The sequence below is a fragment of the Rhodnius prolixus genome, unplaced genomic scaffold (assembly GCF_049639745.1).
Source record: "Rhodnius prolixus isolate KJV_2025 unplaced genomic scaffold, Rpr scaffold_10, whole genome shotgun sequence".
NCBI lineage: Eukaryota > Metazoa > Arthropoda > Insecta > Hemiptera > Reduviidae > Rhodnius > Rhodnius prolixus.
Window position 1 is genome coordinate 18,174,384 of NW_027411615.1, and position 19,535 is coordinate 18,193,918.

Here is a 19,535-nt window from a genome sequence, read left to right on the forward strand (position 1 = left end):
GCTCTATCGTACTCTCCCGTTTGTTTCTTGCTATTAGCGGATATCTTGTTTCTCTCCGCTCTGTTCAGTTTGTTTCTGCTGAGCCTTTCTAGACAACATATACGATGTTGGTGGAATATCCCAATAGTAATATTTAATTATAGAATCAAAGATTAAAATGTTTACTAATAAAGTAAAAACTTGAGAAAAATTAACTAGAACTTAACCAGAGAAATTGAAAGATTAGCTAACGATTTCTATCATAGAAATATACATTTGTACCAAGTTGTATGTGTTATTGTGTATATACGACTCTATTTATTATCGTATTGATGTTATAAAGATAATGATAAGGATAAAACCAACTCTTTTTGTAACAGGTTTTGTACCTATAAAACAAATAAAAGTATTCATTCATTCGACAAGAAGTTTTAGAAAAAATATAAACTACGTCACTTAATAAAAATACTAAAAATTTATAAACTAGATCATAATTTAACCTAAATCGTGTGTGGTATGTTGAGTATGAACAATTTAAGACTAGACATTTAATTTGCGCGACCATAGGCGAACCTTTTGCTCGAAAATATATGAAAATATTAATTTTGTAATACGCTATAAATATTTAATTGTAACGTACTCTGTACATTATTTAGAAAAATCAAGCACGGAGACAAACTAAGTAGCTTAACTCTCTTATAGCTAAATAGAAACATGAACCAATCTGCTTTCTGCATTCTAAACTTAATTTTCTAATCTAAACGTTGGATATAGATTCGTTAGGGGAATGGGCCTGTCAGGCAATGTTCCAGCGGACGCAGGGTAGTACCACTCTAATTGGATGAAATACAATATTTTATGCCTTTTCAGTCTTCTTTTTTCTACATTTGCCGAATTTAAAACATGTAGACAATGCATGGCCTGCAGTTGAAGAAGCCACATTAACACTTCTAGTACCACCCATTTCACTTTAATACTTGATAATATCTTTGTAATTGTATTTACCAAACTAATTGCTCTGTAATTGGCACACTTTGTTTTTACTACCTTTAATTTTTGTAAAATTGGGCTGTTGTGCCCTGGTTTCCCTAGAAATTTCGGCTATCCTTATCCGTCAAAATAAAAGGAATAGCAAAAACAATATGAAGCAATTACGGAGCAATTAGTATGTTCAATACAATTACAAAGATAATATCAAGTAATCTCATTGACAATTTTTTTTTGGTATTCAGAATGTTTAGGTGACTATTCACTAAAACAAGGGAAGGGATTAGCTATGAGGTTAGCATACTGGACTCCCACGCGGAGGTCCCGGGTTCGAATCCAGCAGCTGACCCTTAGATTTTCTCTTCCTAGGAGCTTCTTACAGCTCACTGTCCGGTGATGGACAGTGTTGTCTGTAACGAGAGAACACTGTCCGGAGGCCGGCAGTGCACTGGAAAAAGCTCCGGGCGCTAATGACCTCAGCTGTTGATGCGCCAAAAAAAAAAAAAAAAAAAAAAAAAAATATCAAGTAATAAGATGAAATGTTGGTACAAGAAGTACCAACGTGGCTTCTACAATTCAGGCTAGACCAGTGATTCCCAAAGTGTGCGCCGCGGCTCCCCGGAGCGCCGCGGTGCCGTCATAAGGGCGCCACGAAATATTCAATTAAACAAAATCGGCAATTTGGTAGCATGGAACTTTCTGATTTTTGGGATATCAGTAGAAAAGGAATATCCACTGGTTAGTGGTAAAGCTCTACGAATATTAATTCCATTTGCAACATCCTATTGGCGCGAAGCTGGGTTTTCGCCGGTCGCGGTAATAAAAAGTAAATATCGCTCGACTTAACGGTGAACAAGAAATGAGGGTAGCCATATCCAAGTTTTATTCCGAGATTTGAGAAGCTGTGTAGTGAACTTCAAGCCCATCCATCCCATTGATAATTTTAATAGATTTTAATCGTCAATGGACTTTCAATAAATAGTTTGTGAATTTAAAATTCGTGTTTAATTTATTTTTCAACTAACCTAACCACATGGTGGTCGTCCCGTCTCGATATGGATATTACCGGAACTGTTGAAATTAGATATTTTATATTATCGCAAGGAAAATAGTAAGTATCTGTTTGTAATTTACGCTTTTGAAAAGGAAAGTTTTCCAATTTTTCAAGAAAGTCAAAAATGTATTAAGGGCGCCGCGGAAAAAATCCCGACTATTTATGGAACCGCAAACCGAAAAAGATTGGGAACCTCTGAGCTAGACCATGTATTGCTCACATATTTAAAGAAGGAGACTAAAGAATAATAAGGAATAAGGGAGACATTTAAAATGCATTAATGTGCATTTTTTTAGGACATTTCATTGTCGTGTGTTATGTAAACTGTATCCGGGGCATATGTTTTCGTTTTTCAAGGTATTCAAGTTGAAGCTCAACAAATTGAGTTGGTGCTCCACCGCCTGAACTTATTTCCAACTATTAATTATTTTTTCTACAATATCTTTTGTTTTGAAAGATAATAAATTTAAAAATATTTTATTGGAAATGGTTTATTAATAGGAATTCAATAAAATGAAATGACAGAATTTTTCTTTTATATAATCTATGAAGGGCTAGACGTAAAGGTAAATTAGGAAGGGTGGTAGCCACTGGGCATGTCAGATAGTGGTGTGGAACAGCGCTCTCCAGCAAGTCGATATCGGCGCCGACGTAAGCACCACCCTGGAGGTGGGGCTGTTACTATTGTGAGGTTCACACAATATATCCTCTGGTACATACCAGGGCTACATGCAAGTAGACAGTCTTTATTTCTAATACAAAAAGAGTATTTCTAATTTTCAAGAATAGAAATTTAATCTTAACTGTAATCGATTTAGAAGAATATACCGAAGAAGTGTATACACGAAGTACAGTGGGTTTTCTCTAGGTTTTGAGTATCCTGACCAAGGGTAATATCGAGAGAGAGATATATATATCGAGTGAGAAAGAGGGTGTGACAGATAGACCCGGGACAGACTGAGTAAGAGGACACAGCCGCCTTTCCAAGTTAATCTTGTAATAGTGGGGACAGCCGCTGGAGAGCACTGCTCGCGTTCGCTTACAGTACCCGCAGTCTTGGCCACAGTAAACGCCATTGCCTGTCCAGGCACCGCACCGCCGACTAAGTACTACTAACCAAGGATACTCCAAAACTAAAGAAAAGAACATCACAACTTTACCCAGTTTTTTCGCATCCTTTTTTTGAAGTAAGTACTTTTAAATTTGATAAACGAAAAGTTCGAGTGTCGGTCTGTCATAGAACGTTTACACTTATTGTTTTTATTGCATCTTGGAAGTATTAGTGACATTATAATTTAAAGAAAACAAAAAAACAAAAAATTGGTGTGTTACAGGGCCAATTTGTGTAAATGGGTGATAAAAGTTCTGGAGAAGGTGGGCCACCCCCTCCATCGCCGTTGACCGGCGCCTACCTGCTGATCGTGTTACCGCAGACTCACCTGCCACAGCACAAGGACTATGTTTTACACAATCTTACCAAAGGTAAAAAATATTAATAAATTTCCTTATTATAAATAATAAATCCGTTAAAAATTTGCCAAAATTTGGTTCAAGAGCATTGCAGAAGAAATGCACATTTCAAAGCCGGCACTTCCCATGCGTGATACATCTGACCTAATTTCGACCGGCATATTCCTTTTATATTCTTCCATTTTTTTTTTTGTTTTATATATAACAAAAATGCCAAAATTAATGTAAAGTAGAAATTAATGGGTATTAATACCACTTAACACATCAATTTCATTACAATGATATTGTTTAAATAGAAAATCTCTCCTAATAATACTTTGACAAATAAATAAATAAAATAAAGACTAATTTACATATTTTTGAATATGCAAGAATATAGATTTTTCTTGAATTTTGCAGATTATATTTTACCCAATTTCATCCTGTTTTAATATAACTGGGCGTTAGCTTTCGCTAGATTAAGAGAAAGGATTTTTTGGTCCACAATGTTAAGAAGAATATGTATATTGGATAACTATATTATTTAATTACTTTCAAATATATTAAAAATTATTATGGTTCAATCGTCTCTTGCTAAATATCTCGAATGTATTTTTAGAAAATTTTTTTTAATTATGAAACTATTGAAAATATAAATATTTTCTGTATAATACAGAAAAGGAATTGTCAAATTAGAAGCAAAATAATATAATTTTCTGATTTGTGATTTTTATCTCTTTTCCCATTTGCGAAAACATTAAGCTGCTGAACGGGACTTAAAACAATTATTACATTTTCCACCATTCTCTAGCTCAGTACATTCACTGCCGACATGAAAATAAAAATTCAGCCTGGACACGTTCACCATGATCTAATAATTACTTATTGTCAAAGATGACTTAAAAATTTGGAATTTTATTTAACGATAGTGTTAACTTCAGTGAAAGTTCGCTACAATTTATGGGCTTTTGAGGAAACATGAAACAAATAGTTACATTAAAATCAGTTTTTATGTAAAAAGTAAAGTACTTCCCGGTTTGACTGATATGAACTTAAGCTTACTGACCGGTTATCTGTGATATTTAAAACAAATTTTAATTTCCTGCAAGTTTCCGATTTTAATCAGACCTCAGTCAATCAAGCGTATAAACCAATCCATGGATTTCAATTGTAGTGATTACAATTACGTTAAATCTGATAGTTGCACTATTACAATAGTTCCATCTTGCAAAGGGTGGGAGTTAGTAAAAAAAAATTATATCAACTTAAATCTTGCTTGATAAAATCAAATGGTTGAGAGAAATGTTTTAAGATGAACTATTAGTGGATAATCTCTCATCATTGTTGAAAGTTCCAGTTAACGATCTCTCCTTGATGCACCAATAATTTTTTTTAATAACAGTTTCTCCTTTAATGAATCATCATCTTAACCGTAATAATTTTAGTCAAGTAGTTAAGAAAATATTATTTATTTATCACTATTTATTAATTAGAGTTAAAACAAAAATGGTTACAATAGTAAAGGGTTATTTATAAAACAAAATTACAATAAAATGCCGGCCGGCAGTCTAGGTCCAGAGTTGTCAGTGATTCTGATGCAATCTGAGCGCATTTCTGCAGTATCATTTTTCTTCCTTTTTTTTATATTAACAAATTATTTTTATTTCTTTAATTCTTCTTTCGGTTTAATTCGTCTGTAGTATTTATTCCACAATTCCGGAAGAGACTATTGCCGGCCGGTATCCTTGCACAGTGCTGCCAATAGTGGGGAGAGCCACAATATCCCTGAAGTGGGGATTTTTTTCCGATTATGAGCCTATAAGAATTGGATAAACCAAGATATGGGTACTGTAATATCTTCACAGTGTAACTGTACTATCGACCAAGTTACAGTTAAAACTTGGACGTTCATTTTATCATGATTAAGGCTTATTTATCTGAGAAATATTCTTTGCTAAGAACTTAAGCGGATTTTCATATAAAAAGATATTTTGGAAGCAGTCATGATTAAATCTTTGCCGAATCTAAGTAAAACTTTTTTCGTAAATTTTCCAAATAATCTTGGAAATCATTTTCTTGATTTTAAAGCATTATATGTGGTTGATTGACTTTTTAAAGGGCAAACTACCGATCATTTGTTTCATCTACCCCATTTATTTTACTCCTTCAAGTAAATATTTCTTCCTTCTAACTGAAGGATAGATGTAGCTCGTAAGTTATCGAGACAATATGGTAGTCAAATTCCTCTAAATATCCTGTCTCTTCCACTTCTCCTTTGGGCGTATACCCCTTACAAATAGGATGAAATGTTTTAAAGAAAATCGCCATTGTTAATTTTGTGAAAAATAAATTTAGCAAAATTGTTCTTGCTTTCAACTGATTTAACTTATTATTGTAAGTAAATGGTTTTGAGATTTTCTGTTCAAACTATAGTTTCGCAGCTGTAGGTTTACACCCAAGATCATTTAGCAGAATTGCACTACACAGATAAGCCACACTTCTCGGATTTGTAACTTATAGAACTACACTCGGACTGCATAACTGACCTTTTCGGAATGCAATGACGACTTTTTCAATGTACAATTTTGATCTTCCATAGCCTCCTCTATAGTAAATGTAGTTGATTTAAATAAATTGTTAAATCCAACGAGATATACATTATACTTTATTGTAGAAGTACAACGATAGCGTTATATGAAATAATAGTCACTTATATTTGTTTCTGTTACGCGAAAATATTCGCAGAGAGACCATTTAGTAAAAACCATTTATTTATTTTTTTTTTCACGATAAAAACTCGATTTAAACAGAAACAGAGAATAATTTATTTTCCCCCCAAAAAACGTTCGATTAACCCAGCAAGCCTTTATCAACTAAACCTTATTTCTATCGTTGTCCAAGCCACCTTTGAAATCTACTATTAATTTAATTTATAATAAAGTATTAGAGCAGATAATTACATTTAAGTTATTGGGACATACAATCTACAAGTAACACTTTTTATAAACAAAAAAAAATTCGCTTATATTTACCCTAGAATTAGATAAAATTTGAAAAACATATATTGTCACATTATTATAATAACATTTTTCTGCAACCATGTAGGGAAGTTCTCATTACTCAATTAAAATCAGCTGTGTAATGCCCAACTTCCCACACTAGTGGGGGGAAATTCCCATTAGTGTCACTTTCCGCACTAGTGTGTGGAAAAACTTTATTGTGCTTCCTTGATATAAGAAGTTTTGTTATTAAATATTTTCTGTAAAACTTTAATAAGCTTATTTAACGTAACTAAATAATTAAAAAACGAATATTAAAAAATAAAATAAAAATTGAAAGGAATATAGAAATAAAAATAATACTTTAATAAATAATTAGATATTTTTAATTATAACAGTTAAAAAGGTTATAGTGTTACCTTATAGAAATTTAAAATGGATTCTAGTGATTCCTGTTTAGAAAACACTCCTCCATCAATAAAAGAAACAGCAGAAAATGTAATAAGTAATGTAAATAAGTAAGTAATGTAAATAATTGTAATATAACAATAAATGTTTATAATAAATAAATTACTTTTTGTAGACTGTAAAAATGAAATTTTTAATTTTTTTAGTTAATAAATGGTTGCAGAAAAAATATAATATTTAACTCTAGTGTAAAGTATTTTCCTCACACTCGGCAATTTGCACTTGCATTCGCATCGCTTCGCTCGCTCGTGCGTGCAAACCCTGCCTCGCGTGAGGAAAAGTACTACTTTCCACACTTGTTAAATAAATAACTATTAAATAATAACACTAATTGCAAACCATTAAATAACTAATATTAATGAAATCATCAAAACAATTTGAGTGTTAAATTATGCAAAATGTTGCACACATTTAGAACGAATAACATAGAAAGGCACTGGACAGTGCAAAATACAGTAATTCTACAGTTAATATATTCCTTATTACTTGAATGAAGAAGTTAGTTACTATTTTTTATAGCAATATCTAGCGCAAGTTGGCCTTTCTTTTTTTTAGCACAGTCAATTTCTATTTCTTCTTTTTAATTTCAAAAGTTGAATAAGTTGTTTATGCTATTTAAGTTAATCTTTTTAAATATATTCTTTGTTGTTTAATGTTTAATTACGAGCGAGAAGTAATGCTACATCTTTATCTCACTCTGAAATACTCTTGAAAATATACTCCCAGAACACAGAAATGAAAGAGGTTAGAAGACATCCCAGGTGGCGGTCATTAACCAAGAACTGAATGTACCCCATCTGTATTTTGTCTTTTCCCAATTCCATTAAACCACTCATTTTGATTATGTTAAATTGTTGTATTTTGACTTTTTTATAAAATAAAAGTGGAAATAACTGTTTTGTAATCCCCTGAGTTCGAGAAATTGTTGAGATAATTTGGTTGAACCCGCATTGCTGGTTAATATCTTTGATTTTAACCTGTCTTAGCATGCACGTTTTGTTTTCATGTTTCTGACCGATTTTCTTCTATTATCAGTTGTTGATTCTCGAGTTCATTTTGATTTTATTATTATTATTTTTTTTAAGGAGGATTTAATTTTCAATATGTTTCTGTCACAAATTCTGTCTCTGGTCACTTTCTAATAAGTACCTTTGATTTAAAGACACTTCTTGGAGAGAGAGTTGTGGTTAGGATTGTCTCTAAAATACAAATTCAATACAATATACGATTTCATGTACTGAACATAATGAAGGAGAGTTTAATTTGTTCCTAATGTACAGAATTTATGAGAATTCCACAACTGTAGGTACCAATTTATCGATTTAATTTTTCCCCTTTTTTTTTAAATTGTATCGAAAATGGATTTATCGATTTTCGTTAATATTTTTCATTGCAGCTATGGTATTCCACAGCTTTTATTTAACTTTTTTTGTCGCGAAAAACTTGATTAAGGTTGCTCTGAGTATAAATGTGTCGCTGAAACCCATGTTTGAATGGATGTAACCATTATTGAACGGATTTTTTGCATTTCTGTAAAAATTTTATAATCCTTTAATTATTTTTTTCAAAATCTCAAGAGATAGTCACTAGATAAATATATATTTTTCTTAATAAGACACGCTGAACTCTTTTCTTTCCTCAAACACAGTCGGCGTGATAACGTGTGATACATTGTCTAGATGCGTGTGAACGTAAAATCGGGCCAGACATGTCCAGCTGGGAAGGTTATGTCGTCGGAACTTATCGATCCGTCTGCTGGGTTGCCGGTTCCTTCTTGGCCTCGCCCTCAGCCCTTCTAATTTTATTCTATTCGCATCCTTTCTATAGTTTTTTTCTTTTCACTTTATTAACATTTTCATTTATACTAATTACCTACATTAATTTATTCTAAAACCTCCTATTAAATAAAAAAAATTCAATTTTAAAGGAGATTTTTGAAGAGCTCTTTGAACTGGTATTTATTTTCTTAGGCAATCCCAATGTGGAATTTGAATTTGGAATTGTAGTGGAATTTTGGGTTAAGGGTGTTAGTTGAAAGAGCAGAACATCTCCAAAATTCAATGTTGCAGTAAGTCCAATTTAGATTCTGTTCTAGTACTGGTCGCATCCTTTATTAAATCTCCTTAACAAAAACTTACAGTTTAAAAATTTAGGTGTAAAGGACTGATAAAAAAGGTCCCACAGATCAGCAAGTGCCCAACAATTCATTCATTCTTCAGATCGTAATTTCAGTTATGTAGAAACTTGCGAAAAACCATGTGTTTAATTGACAATATTACTTACTTGAGACGTACTCTTCACGGTAGGCCACTTTTATAAATGAAAATGGCCAGCATAAGGGTCTGTGACATCTAATAAATGCTAAACAATATTAATGAAATGTAATGCAGTAAAATTACTAAAAAGATATCAATGAAGTATTAATGAAATGATTTGTGTACCTTTTGGCGTTTAATCAAGCCTTATACATAACTTTTAAAACTAGAAGTTTTTGTAAGGTAGTTTTTTTTCTGGCTTCTGAAGAGATTCTTAACGAGACATATTTCTTTTTTTATCTACTCTATAATAAATAAGAGTGCAAAAATAATCGCATAACAGTTACCACTGTCCCTTTTTTAAGTACATGGCCAGAAACTTCAGAAAATGACTTCCAAGAGATGTGCAAGAAATGGTAACCTATGCGAAGATATGGAATCGGTAGCCTAGCGAGTTACCAGAAATTTTAATGAGTTCAAAGAGATTAAGCCATTGTTATTTGTGATTAATCTCTTTGAATAATCTGAAACGTTCTTATCTAACTTATCGAATGTTCTTTAACTGTTTTAAAATGGTATGAAACATTACATCTGTTACGATTCCAATTATATTTGACTGACTTGTTTTTCAAGCTAGATTTTTGATTTATATTTAGTAATCAGAAGACAAACCTGATGCTTAAAAGCTCACAAAATTCATCCAGTAAATATTAAATACATAATTTATTTCACCCTCGGTGGTACACTATAAATTGTCGCAAGTATTTTACATGTTTGACATTTAGTAAGGGGCTTATTTCATTCGCTAGTCGTACCTAATGATGTAAAAGTCCTGAAATTGTTTGGCAACTTGCCTAATCATGCCTATAATTTAGCTGCTTCTAATCTTTCCTCTCTTACAATCCATGAATATGTTTATTGATTTTGAAATTGAAACTTAATACGAGGGTCGTTTGAAAAGTCCGTGCAAAGTCAGAGAGATAGCACCACTGGCGCGTATCGAGGTTATGTTTAGTTAGTAGCATCTCTTGGAAGAACACACACCAAGTTTCAGCCAGATCGGTCTATTTCTTTGTGTTTGGCATTCGTTTGAATCGAGGAAGTCGAGTGATTTTCAAAAAATGGACGAAAAAGAATTTCGTGTGTTGATTAAACACTACTTTATGAAAGGCAAAACGCCTCAGGAGGCTAAAGAGAAGCTTGATAAACATTATGGTGACTCTGCACCTTCGATTAGAACAGTTTATAAGTGGTTTCAAAATTTTCGGAGTGGCCATATGGGCACAAGTGACGCTGAACGTACTGGACGCCCTGTTGAGGTTACTACTCCAGAAATCATTGATAAAATCCATGATATGGTGATGGATGACAGAAGAGTGAAGGTGCGTGAGATTGCTAGTGCTGTGGGCATCTCGAATGAACGGGTACATAATATTTTGCATCAACATTTGGACATGACAAAGTTATCCGCAAGATGGGTGCCGCGATTGCTCACGCTTGACCAAAAACGAAATCGTGTGAAGTGTTGCAAGGACGGTTTGCAGCTGTTCCAGAAGAATCCGCAGGCCTTTAAGCGTCGTTTCGTCACTGTGGATGAAACATGGATACATCACTACACTCCTGAGACCAAAGAACAATCTAAACAATGGGTTACCAAGGGGGAATCTGCGCCAAAAAAGGCGAAGACCGTTCCTTCGGCCGGAAAGATTATGGCGACTGTCTTTTGGGATTCTCAAGGAATAATCTCATCGACTATCTGGAAAAGGGTAAAACTATTACAGGTGCATATTATTCATCGTTATTGGACCGTTAGAAAACCGAGCTGCAAGAAAAACGCCCACGATTGGCCCACAAAAAAGTCCTTTTCCATGACGACAACGCACCAGCTCACACCTCAGCAGTTGTGGTCGCAAAATTAATGGAAATAGGGTTCCAACTCGTTTCACATCCCCCCTAATCTCCAGACTTGGCTCCCTCGGACTACTATTTGTTCCCCAATATGAAGAAATGGCTGGCGGGAAAAAGATTTTATTCAAACGAGGAGGTGATTGCAGAAACGAATGGCTATTTTTCAGACTTGGACAAATCCTATTATTCGGAAGGGATCAACAAACTAGAGCAGCGTTGGACGAAGTGTATAAGCCTAAAAGGAGACTATGTTGAAAAATAAAAAAGGTTTACCCCCAAAAATTAAGTAGTTTTTATTTTTGCACGGACTTTTCAAACGACCCTCGTACATTTAATACAAAGAAGTAATGCCAATTGATCAGATTTTTAAATGTTTTGTTTCTTTGTTTTTTTTAAAATACAAATAGCCTTAAAATTTCATCATTTGGCATCGCGTGATCCACTTTTCAATTTACAATGATTAGAACTTCTCACGATCATACAAATCGTTTATCTAAGAGTTGTGGTACCAAATCTGATTAAGAGGACAAAGTGGACTTTCGACTATCCGAAATTAGTACTGCGGTTGTTGAGCCCCTAGTAACGGCTAGATTCATGGAGAGGATGACAGACACTCTTCCAGAATGCAAACCATAGTTCATTACTTTCAGCTTGGTCTGAAACTAAGCCTTCTAATTCTATCAGCTTAGGTTTCAAGCAAAGAGCGAAATCTTGAAAAGAAGACAGACTACATCATGTATTGGACATAATTTTCGCCAGATAAACTTATTTTGAGTTGCAGAGGCTTTTGGATTCCTTCTAAAATGCCTGAATCTTCAAACACTCTCCGAAGAAAAGAGATAAAACAAAAATAACATTAAAAGCATTTAAGAAGTAATTGAGGATTTAGAAATTGACAGTAACAATATTCTTTCTTCCAAACTTTTAGATGACAGTTACAATCACCAAAGTAGTGGTCAAAAAAAATTCACGCTCGAACGAACAGTGCTGGGCAGGAAACTATTAAGAGAAAGCGAAAAAATTATTCCAGTTTGAATGTATTTATTTTTTTAAACAAAATCAAATACAAATGGATGCAAAATTATATTTCAAAATAGAAAAGATATACATATATTCAGTTATAACTTTTGCCCAAAAAAGTTTACGTCATTCCTATTATTTAAAAGTTTTGTTCAAGAAGAAAATATTACTAGAGTTTTTAAGATCAGTTAGTTTATCGAACGAAATAAACTTGATGTTAAACCAGCTAATAATATGAGATGATGACGCCCAATATGAGATTTAAGTTGATATCACACTGAAGATTTGTGCTATTCACCAAGAAAATTTCTCAGTTTAAATACCAGAATGTGAATGGGTCCTTCATGCTCTTTACTTGTTGATGAACAAGCACCACCCTGCAATATCCAGTACCGTACCTACTACCATAAAGGTCATCCGTCAGACATATGGTGCTATTTGACATTATCTTTTAATCATGTATAATAGTTCCTTGTAGTTCATAATTTATCTTACAAATATTTGACCTTCAATTTGGGATAATAATGTGTTTTTATGGGGGGCTACAATGAGCTTATCATCCGGACAGTGAGCTTTTAAGGTGCCTAAGAAAAATGCTTAGATTTCAAGAAGCATGCTTAGATTTCAAGCTGAAAACCCCTCCACCATCAGGCTACTTAAACAACTCCCACTAGTATGTAGCATTTGTGTCAGTTTCAGACAACAATTTGTGAAAATGATACAAATGTAAAAATTTCAAATTTATAGCACGTATGGTATTTGGTCAATAAAATTACTAATCGTTAATTTCGTAAAAAATTAATTATATTTTGAGCCAAATAAATCACTTCTGTATTGGTTAGTAATAATCAATATAGTAATTAATTAACAGGTAAGTTGTGGTTAAAATAAAATAAGGTTAAAAAACTACAATTTTATTATATAAATATTTAATAGTTTCGATAAAATATAGAATTTATAAAATGACCATTTAATGGAAATGTTTTATAATGAACTAAATTAAAAAGAAAAAACTTTTTTATCAGAAATAGTTAGGTTTTTTGTTGAACGACGTTACAGTTGGTCTACAGTAAAAACGAAAATGTAAATAAATTATTAATAATTAAATTAGCTTAACCAGTTAAGCGTGGAATTTAGTTTTACAAACCCCTCACAGTGTGCGGAATTAAAATCCGACAATGACGTGTATGTTATACACATCGAACGCAGGGCAAAACAACCAAAAGTTTACAGCGTCGTAATAGTCACTACAAGAGACTTTTTCTGCAATTTCTGGGGCTTGCAGAGCATTCTGTGCTCATTCCAAAATCTTGCACCGCTTCACGTATGCATTGCTCTAGTTAACTAGAGACGCAAGAGCTTTTACAAGGAAGAAAAGAGCTTTGGAATTCTGGGCAAAATGAAATCAAGTTCGTACTGAGGTTTGAATCTCTATCTAAGGTAAAAAAACGGGCATTGCACAAGGGTTGAGAGCTTCCAGGTGTGTGCGTAATTCCCAATCTCTAATGGGGAGACCAAATATGTACCAACCACTAATCATTTGGCTGGCTCCCACCGCAGTTCTATTGGTAAGATAAAGGAAACAACCCACCAAATAATATTCTTCTTGTATTTTATTAAAATTTCGAGTTTTTATAGTTAATGGCAATTTTATAATTTTCACCACGATTATACAAGTCGAGCGCACCGTAATAGATTTGGTTTGACGTGTAAACACGCTTAACTTGTTAATTATTGGTAAGAAAAAGGAGGTTAAAATAATAACTCGATAAACAATTTGTCGTAGAAATGTTTTTATTGGCTAAACCCTTCTTTAAATCGATTAAAAAAGATTGCTTGGATCAGTATATTAACTGAAGTAAAGCGAAATTATTTACCCAGCCAAAACTTGGTTTGTGAGGCATTGATTGGTGAAAGGTTGTTCAATACCACCATAATGTGGCTTACGTTTAACAATAAACCCCTCACCAAAACGCATTTATACAAAATAAATTTGGCAGATAGTCCCCAAGTGGGGATTGTGTTTGCTGGGGTAGTTGTCAACATCAATCATTATTTACTCCTTCGACTTCAGCATTTATTGTATAAACTGACACGAGTTCTGAACCAAACTGTTCAAATATCCATTTAGCGTTAATAACATATTGATTATCAAAAAGGATGGAAGCGCTGCTTTGCTTATATAAATTTATCAAAGGGAATAAAGTGGTCTTATAGATCCAGGAGTTCGAATTAACAAGGGATCCTCCACTGCACACATTTCTTACTTTTCACAGGACTGGCATTAAACCTAGTAAACAAGTTGCAGAGTAGTAAGTGGCATGAAACACCTTGAATTAATATTAATTATAAAAATAATATCTTTATTAGCCCAATTTAAAAAAATAAAACAAATGATCATTAATAACATGAAGATAATACTCTTGGTTTAAACCATCAGAGGGAGCTGGCATTAATAAAAATCAATTAACATTCTACATACAAATTATAGATAGTACTTCTAACTTAATATTTTATACAGATACATTTTAATACTAGAAAAACCAATAAATATCACATTAACAAACCAAACTTAAAAAAAATATTTTTAGTAATGAAAGGGAACGTACAGGGTTTACTATATTGTAAATTAAATTCTGGGTCTAGGTAATACTTGTACTGCCAGGCCGTTTTACAAATTATTAATTAGAGCTTTAAAATCAGCGCCATTTAAATAGTTTATTAACTCTTCCCGTGTAAGTATAGCTTTTTTTCAACCACTTCACGCGATACTCTTCTTGTATTGGACAGATTATATAATGGAATAATTAATTCAACAAGGAGCAAGATCTGCAGCTCTGAAGTCGCCTTTGCCCCGTCTGTTAGGATGGGAAGTTCGCCAAAAGGTGTACGGATTTCCAAAATAATGAATGCGTGATATCATTTGAAAAGCTAGAGCTGGTTTCTTTCGCCACTAAATTGACTGTTCAAGTATTTATCAATACATTGGTTGTTTATGACCTTCTAAAATAGTTCTTTTTGTAAACATTGCGGAAACTTTTTCTTAAAAATATTGGAATATGGTTAACTCAAGCCGATGGCGTGTGTTCTAACCACACGAATGAGTTATGACAGCTAATTTGAGAAGTTCCTTAATGGAACTCCACTAGATTTTGTGCACTTTAATGGATGATATTAGCTTTTACATAACACAGGTCACCTTTGACCTTAACCTGCAAAAAAACGATAAATTTGAAAGTTTCGCTAATTCCATCGTTTCATCTAGTTTGGATAGATTCTAAAACAGATAAAACTAAACATTTCGCGTTTAAACATTTTGCGACGGGTCGCTCTGTAGCAAATAGATTTTAGTTTTGTAATAATTGGGTTAATGAATTTATCTGATTTAATGTTATCCTTTTACTCGGAACCTAAATAAGTAATGAAATCAAGTTAAATGATCAGTGGTTAAAAAACTATTAAATTGGAAACTTGAGGTGATTAAAAAACATCGGATGGAGAAGATTAAATCTATAATATACAGGGTGTTCATTTTAAGAAGGCTCAAATGCATTTCATGCTTAAACGGTTAATCTGGGCAAAAAATGGTAGAGGAAAAATTTGTTGCCCGTCACCTCTAGTTTCAGAATATGTGACTTGATTTTAGATTCCTGTCCGCATAAGCGCCTGACGCGCGACCAAAAGTGAGGGTACGCAGTTGACCCCCATTTTCATATAAAGAGTATAAAAAGTTATTAAAGAAACCGGAAACCACAATTCGATATCTTCAAAATTAAAGGTGCTAGGCCATTTCAAAATCTGGTATTTATTAATCATATTTCAATTTTTTACCTTGTTATCAAAGAGAAAGAAGAGCACGCGATAGGTCATTTTTATGTATTTTTTCATCCTCTTTCTACTGAAAATATTGCCAAGGCAGTAAAGCTAGTATTTTTCTTAATATCGGGAAATAAGTAGTTTTCCGAGTGATTTTTCTAAGAAAAAATCAAATGTTAAGAGCTTTAGATGTTCTCAAGCATACACAAAATGCCTAAAAATTAATTTTACATCTGTTACAAACAAGAAGATTTAATAATTATTTGGTAATTTTGGGAGAGTTGCGTTTAATTATCAAAAAATGTTCTTTTTTTTGTAATTTCTAGTAATTATTTCAAATTTACAACTTTAGGGCAATATGCTAATCATAGAAAAGGAGAGAAATTATCTTCCAGTGATTCTTCAAAAGCAATATTTTATGTATTTATTGACTTTCGCGCCGAACGATCGCGCTGCCAACGCCGCACCAGATGTCGAATGGGGTTGTCAGGAATTATCAGCGATAAGAGCTGGTAGATTAGTGGATTAGGATGACTAGATAAGTATAATGATTTTTTTGTTTTGTAGCGAGATGTAATTAAATTAAGTTTTTGACTTATAAAATGTTAAGCATTATGAATTTTTCAGACATAATAAGTAATATTAGTTATTCGGAGAAGAATTTCTGACTGTAATGATTGGAGACCGTTTATTTGAATGCTTGGCTGGCCCGCGTATACTCCAAAGCGGTTTCAATAATACATTATACATTGGAGTCTCGGTTATCCGTCATGACCGGGACCGGACAGGTGACGGATAGTCGAATAGATGGATAATGGAAAAAACAGGAAAAATTTCCAGATACTTTTGTCCAACATGTATAAAACTTTGTATTAACTGGTATACATATTTTATACGTTTATAGGCTTAAGCCTTAAAGGTCAGGTATCTTTCATTATTCAATTCATTCTATTGTGTATTAAAATTCATGAATACAATGTCTGGACTCTTTTTTTAAGGCTAAAGGACTCTTTTTTTAAGGCTAAAGGACTCTTTAAAATTTCTGTACTCTTAAAATAAATTTTTAAAAAGTTTTCTTTTTAAAATAATTTTTTGGGTAATTTTTTAATTTTTAAATACTGAGTAGAGTGACGGTTAATTGGAATAGACGGATAACCGAGACTCCACTGTAGTTTGTTGATCAGTGTAAGTAATGGTCAATAGATAGTAAGTGGTAACTTTTTTTTTAGTTTTTGCCGTTTGAATCTTGTGGACTGATCACACGTCTGTCGTTTGTCAATGTAATATCCTACAAAAATTTTGTTGCATTAAAGTGCAATCAGATTTATATTTAAAAAAAAAAAAACGGGACGAGTTAATTGTGAAAGGTAAATTCTGACCTTTTTTTTTACCCACAATGATTTTAAAGTTTTCTGAACCTCAGAGTTCTAGAAACGGTATATTGCTGCAAGATGTGGATTGATTGTACTGCGACAGAAAGAGGAACGGAGAATGTATGCTATATCGCCTGCGTAAGTGAAGGTTGTTGTTTTGAAAGATCTGAAGTGTGGATAATAAAGTGAATTGGTCCAAGAATACTAACCTGAAGAACCCCTAATCTACTCAGGGTAAAAATAAAAAGAACAATAGACTGTGTCCTTATTAACGTTGAAATATTTGCTAGAACATGCGACCCCCTGAGGACATTTATCCGGCCCGCGCCGCACTTCCGGAAGGGGCATCTCTTTCATTGGTGGTCAGTGAGAGGAGTGATATGTGGCGGTGCCGCAAAGCGCTGCGTCGCTCATGTACAGTACTACTTCCGATGACGCGGGATGCACGCGTCACGGCTCCGAAAACAGGGTAAAATAACAGCAGAAGTAGGAAGAAAGGCAAAGCACTATAACTAAACCGGACATTGACCATCTCATTAGCCAAAAGCAGGCCCATAGTTCCCACAGAAATACTGGGCAGTTTGTTGATTTAAATTTACTTGTTCTTTATTTTAAATATTCTATTTGTTCCCATTTTGTTTTTTTTTTTTTACTTTAAAATAGTTTGTTTTTTAGTCCGGCCCTCCAACGGTCTGAGGGACAGTGTACTGGCCCCTGTGTAAAAAGTTTGGGGTCCCCTGTGCTAGAAAGTTACGATGAGAATTAGATGGTAAGTGTGAGGAGTAGACTTTGTTTGAGCTCCTACTCTTATAAACCCGATGCCAAACCGAATCAATTGCTTGAACGATATTGTGAAAGGTAACAGAACAATACTGCTTTCGCTCAAGATAGGCGGCAGTAACTTTGACATTGATCTATAATAGAATGAATTGAGGAATTCTAACTGGTTTTGGGTACATAAATTACGGAAATCCAAACTATGCATCAAGAAATGAATAAACAAAATTAAGGAGAAGTATTTTCTTTAATAAAGCTAGAAACATTAATTAAAAACTAATTTAAAGAAAAATAATTAGCTGGATTAATACTAACAAAATAGCAGTGCAGGTTCACTAATGCAAAAGTGAATTCCCCTGTAAAACGGAACAGTGTTATGCAGACAAAAGCTTGGAAACAAAGTTGGCACTACTGTACCACTGAGACAGTCCATTGTCTTAACATTCACTTGATGGATGCATGCACTCAGTGATGATGCTAGATATGCTGGAATTTTGCAAAATCCCTTTGGCTTTCACCATAAGATGCTAACATTCCCTTCTACTCTAAATATTTTGCTCTGATGGTCAAATAACGGATAATTTATCTTTTCCCACCCATTATATTAACTAGTTGAGTTTTCTGACATCACGTGATTCACATTTGACATAAGTTCACATATGAACCGTTCACTGCACTTCTCGATTAACTCCATAAAACAAAAAAGTGGATAAATGCGATGAAATAATGTACATTGTTTTTCAAAAATTCCTTTTATAATATAAATTCAAATAAATTTACCATTATCCTTCAGCGCCTGCTACCGAATTTGAATTGAATTATTGGGCAATGATTTTCCTTAGAACGCTGAGTTAATCAAAATGGCTTCTGAAATAAATTATTTATTATTCAATGGCCAAACAAAATTGTCGTTTAATGGAGTTAATCTTTATTATTTGGGAAATTTATAATAAATTTAACAAAGCTGTGACTAAATCAAGTACTTGGACGTTTAAATTTAAGATATTTCAAAAAGTGGAGTTAATCGAGTGAACGGCTCGTATACATCTGTAAAATCATAATCGTAATATGTAAACAAAAATCTTATATAAAACAAAATATGATTTTATCAAAGTTGTAATTCGCATATCTCTCTAAAAACTTAGAATTTTTTACCAATTGTTTGGTATCTCTTATTCTTGTTTGGGTACCTTCAAAAAAATAATTAATAAATAAATAAAGGGTAAAAAATAAAGTAAGAAGAAAAAGTTAAGGTTTTTGTTATTTTGGAATGCTAATTGTTCTTATCAATTCTATTTTAAGTTCTGTAGTTAGTTTTTGATAAAACTAGTTTTTTCCCTTTCTTTCTCTTGGTTTTAAGTAAACATATTTTCGTATATTACATCATCTGCAAGATCGTTCGAGACTTCAGGTACTTATTCCCTTCATTTTTTTTCAATTCCAAAATATT

General features: G+C 33.1%; 1 protein-coding gene across 1 annotated transcript in view; it reads left to right on the top strand.

Moving 5' to 3' along the window:
- Nucleotides 1-2,799: 2,799 nt before the first annotated feature.
- LOC141456812 (uncharacterized) overlaps nt 2,800-19,535 on the top strand; it is a 114,385-nt gene continuing 97,649 nt past the window's right edge. The window contains exons 1-2 of the mRNA XM_074133098.1: nt 2,800-3,207; nt 3,355-3,502. Coding sequence (XP_073989199.1) covers nt 3,370-3,502 — 133 coding nt within the window. The 5' untranslated portion in view covers nt 2,800-3,207; nt 3,355-3,369. The remainder of the gene's footprint in view (nt 3,208-3,354; nt 3,503-19,535) is intronic.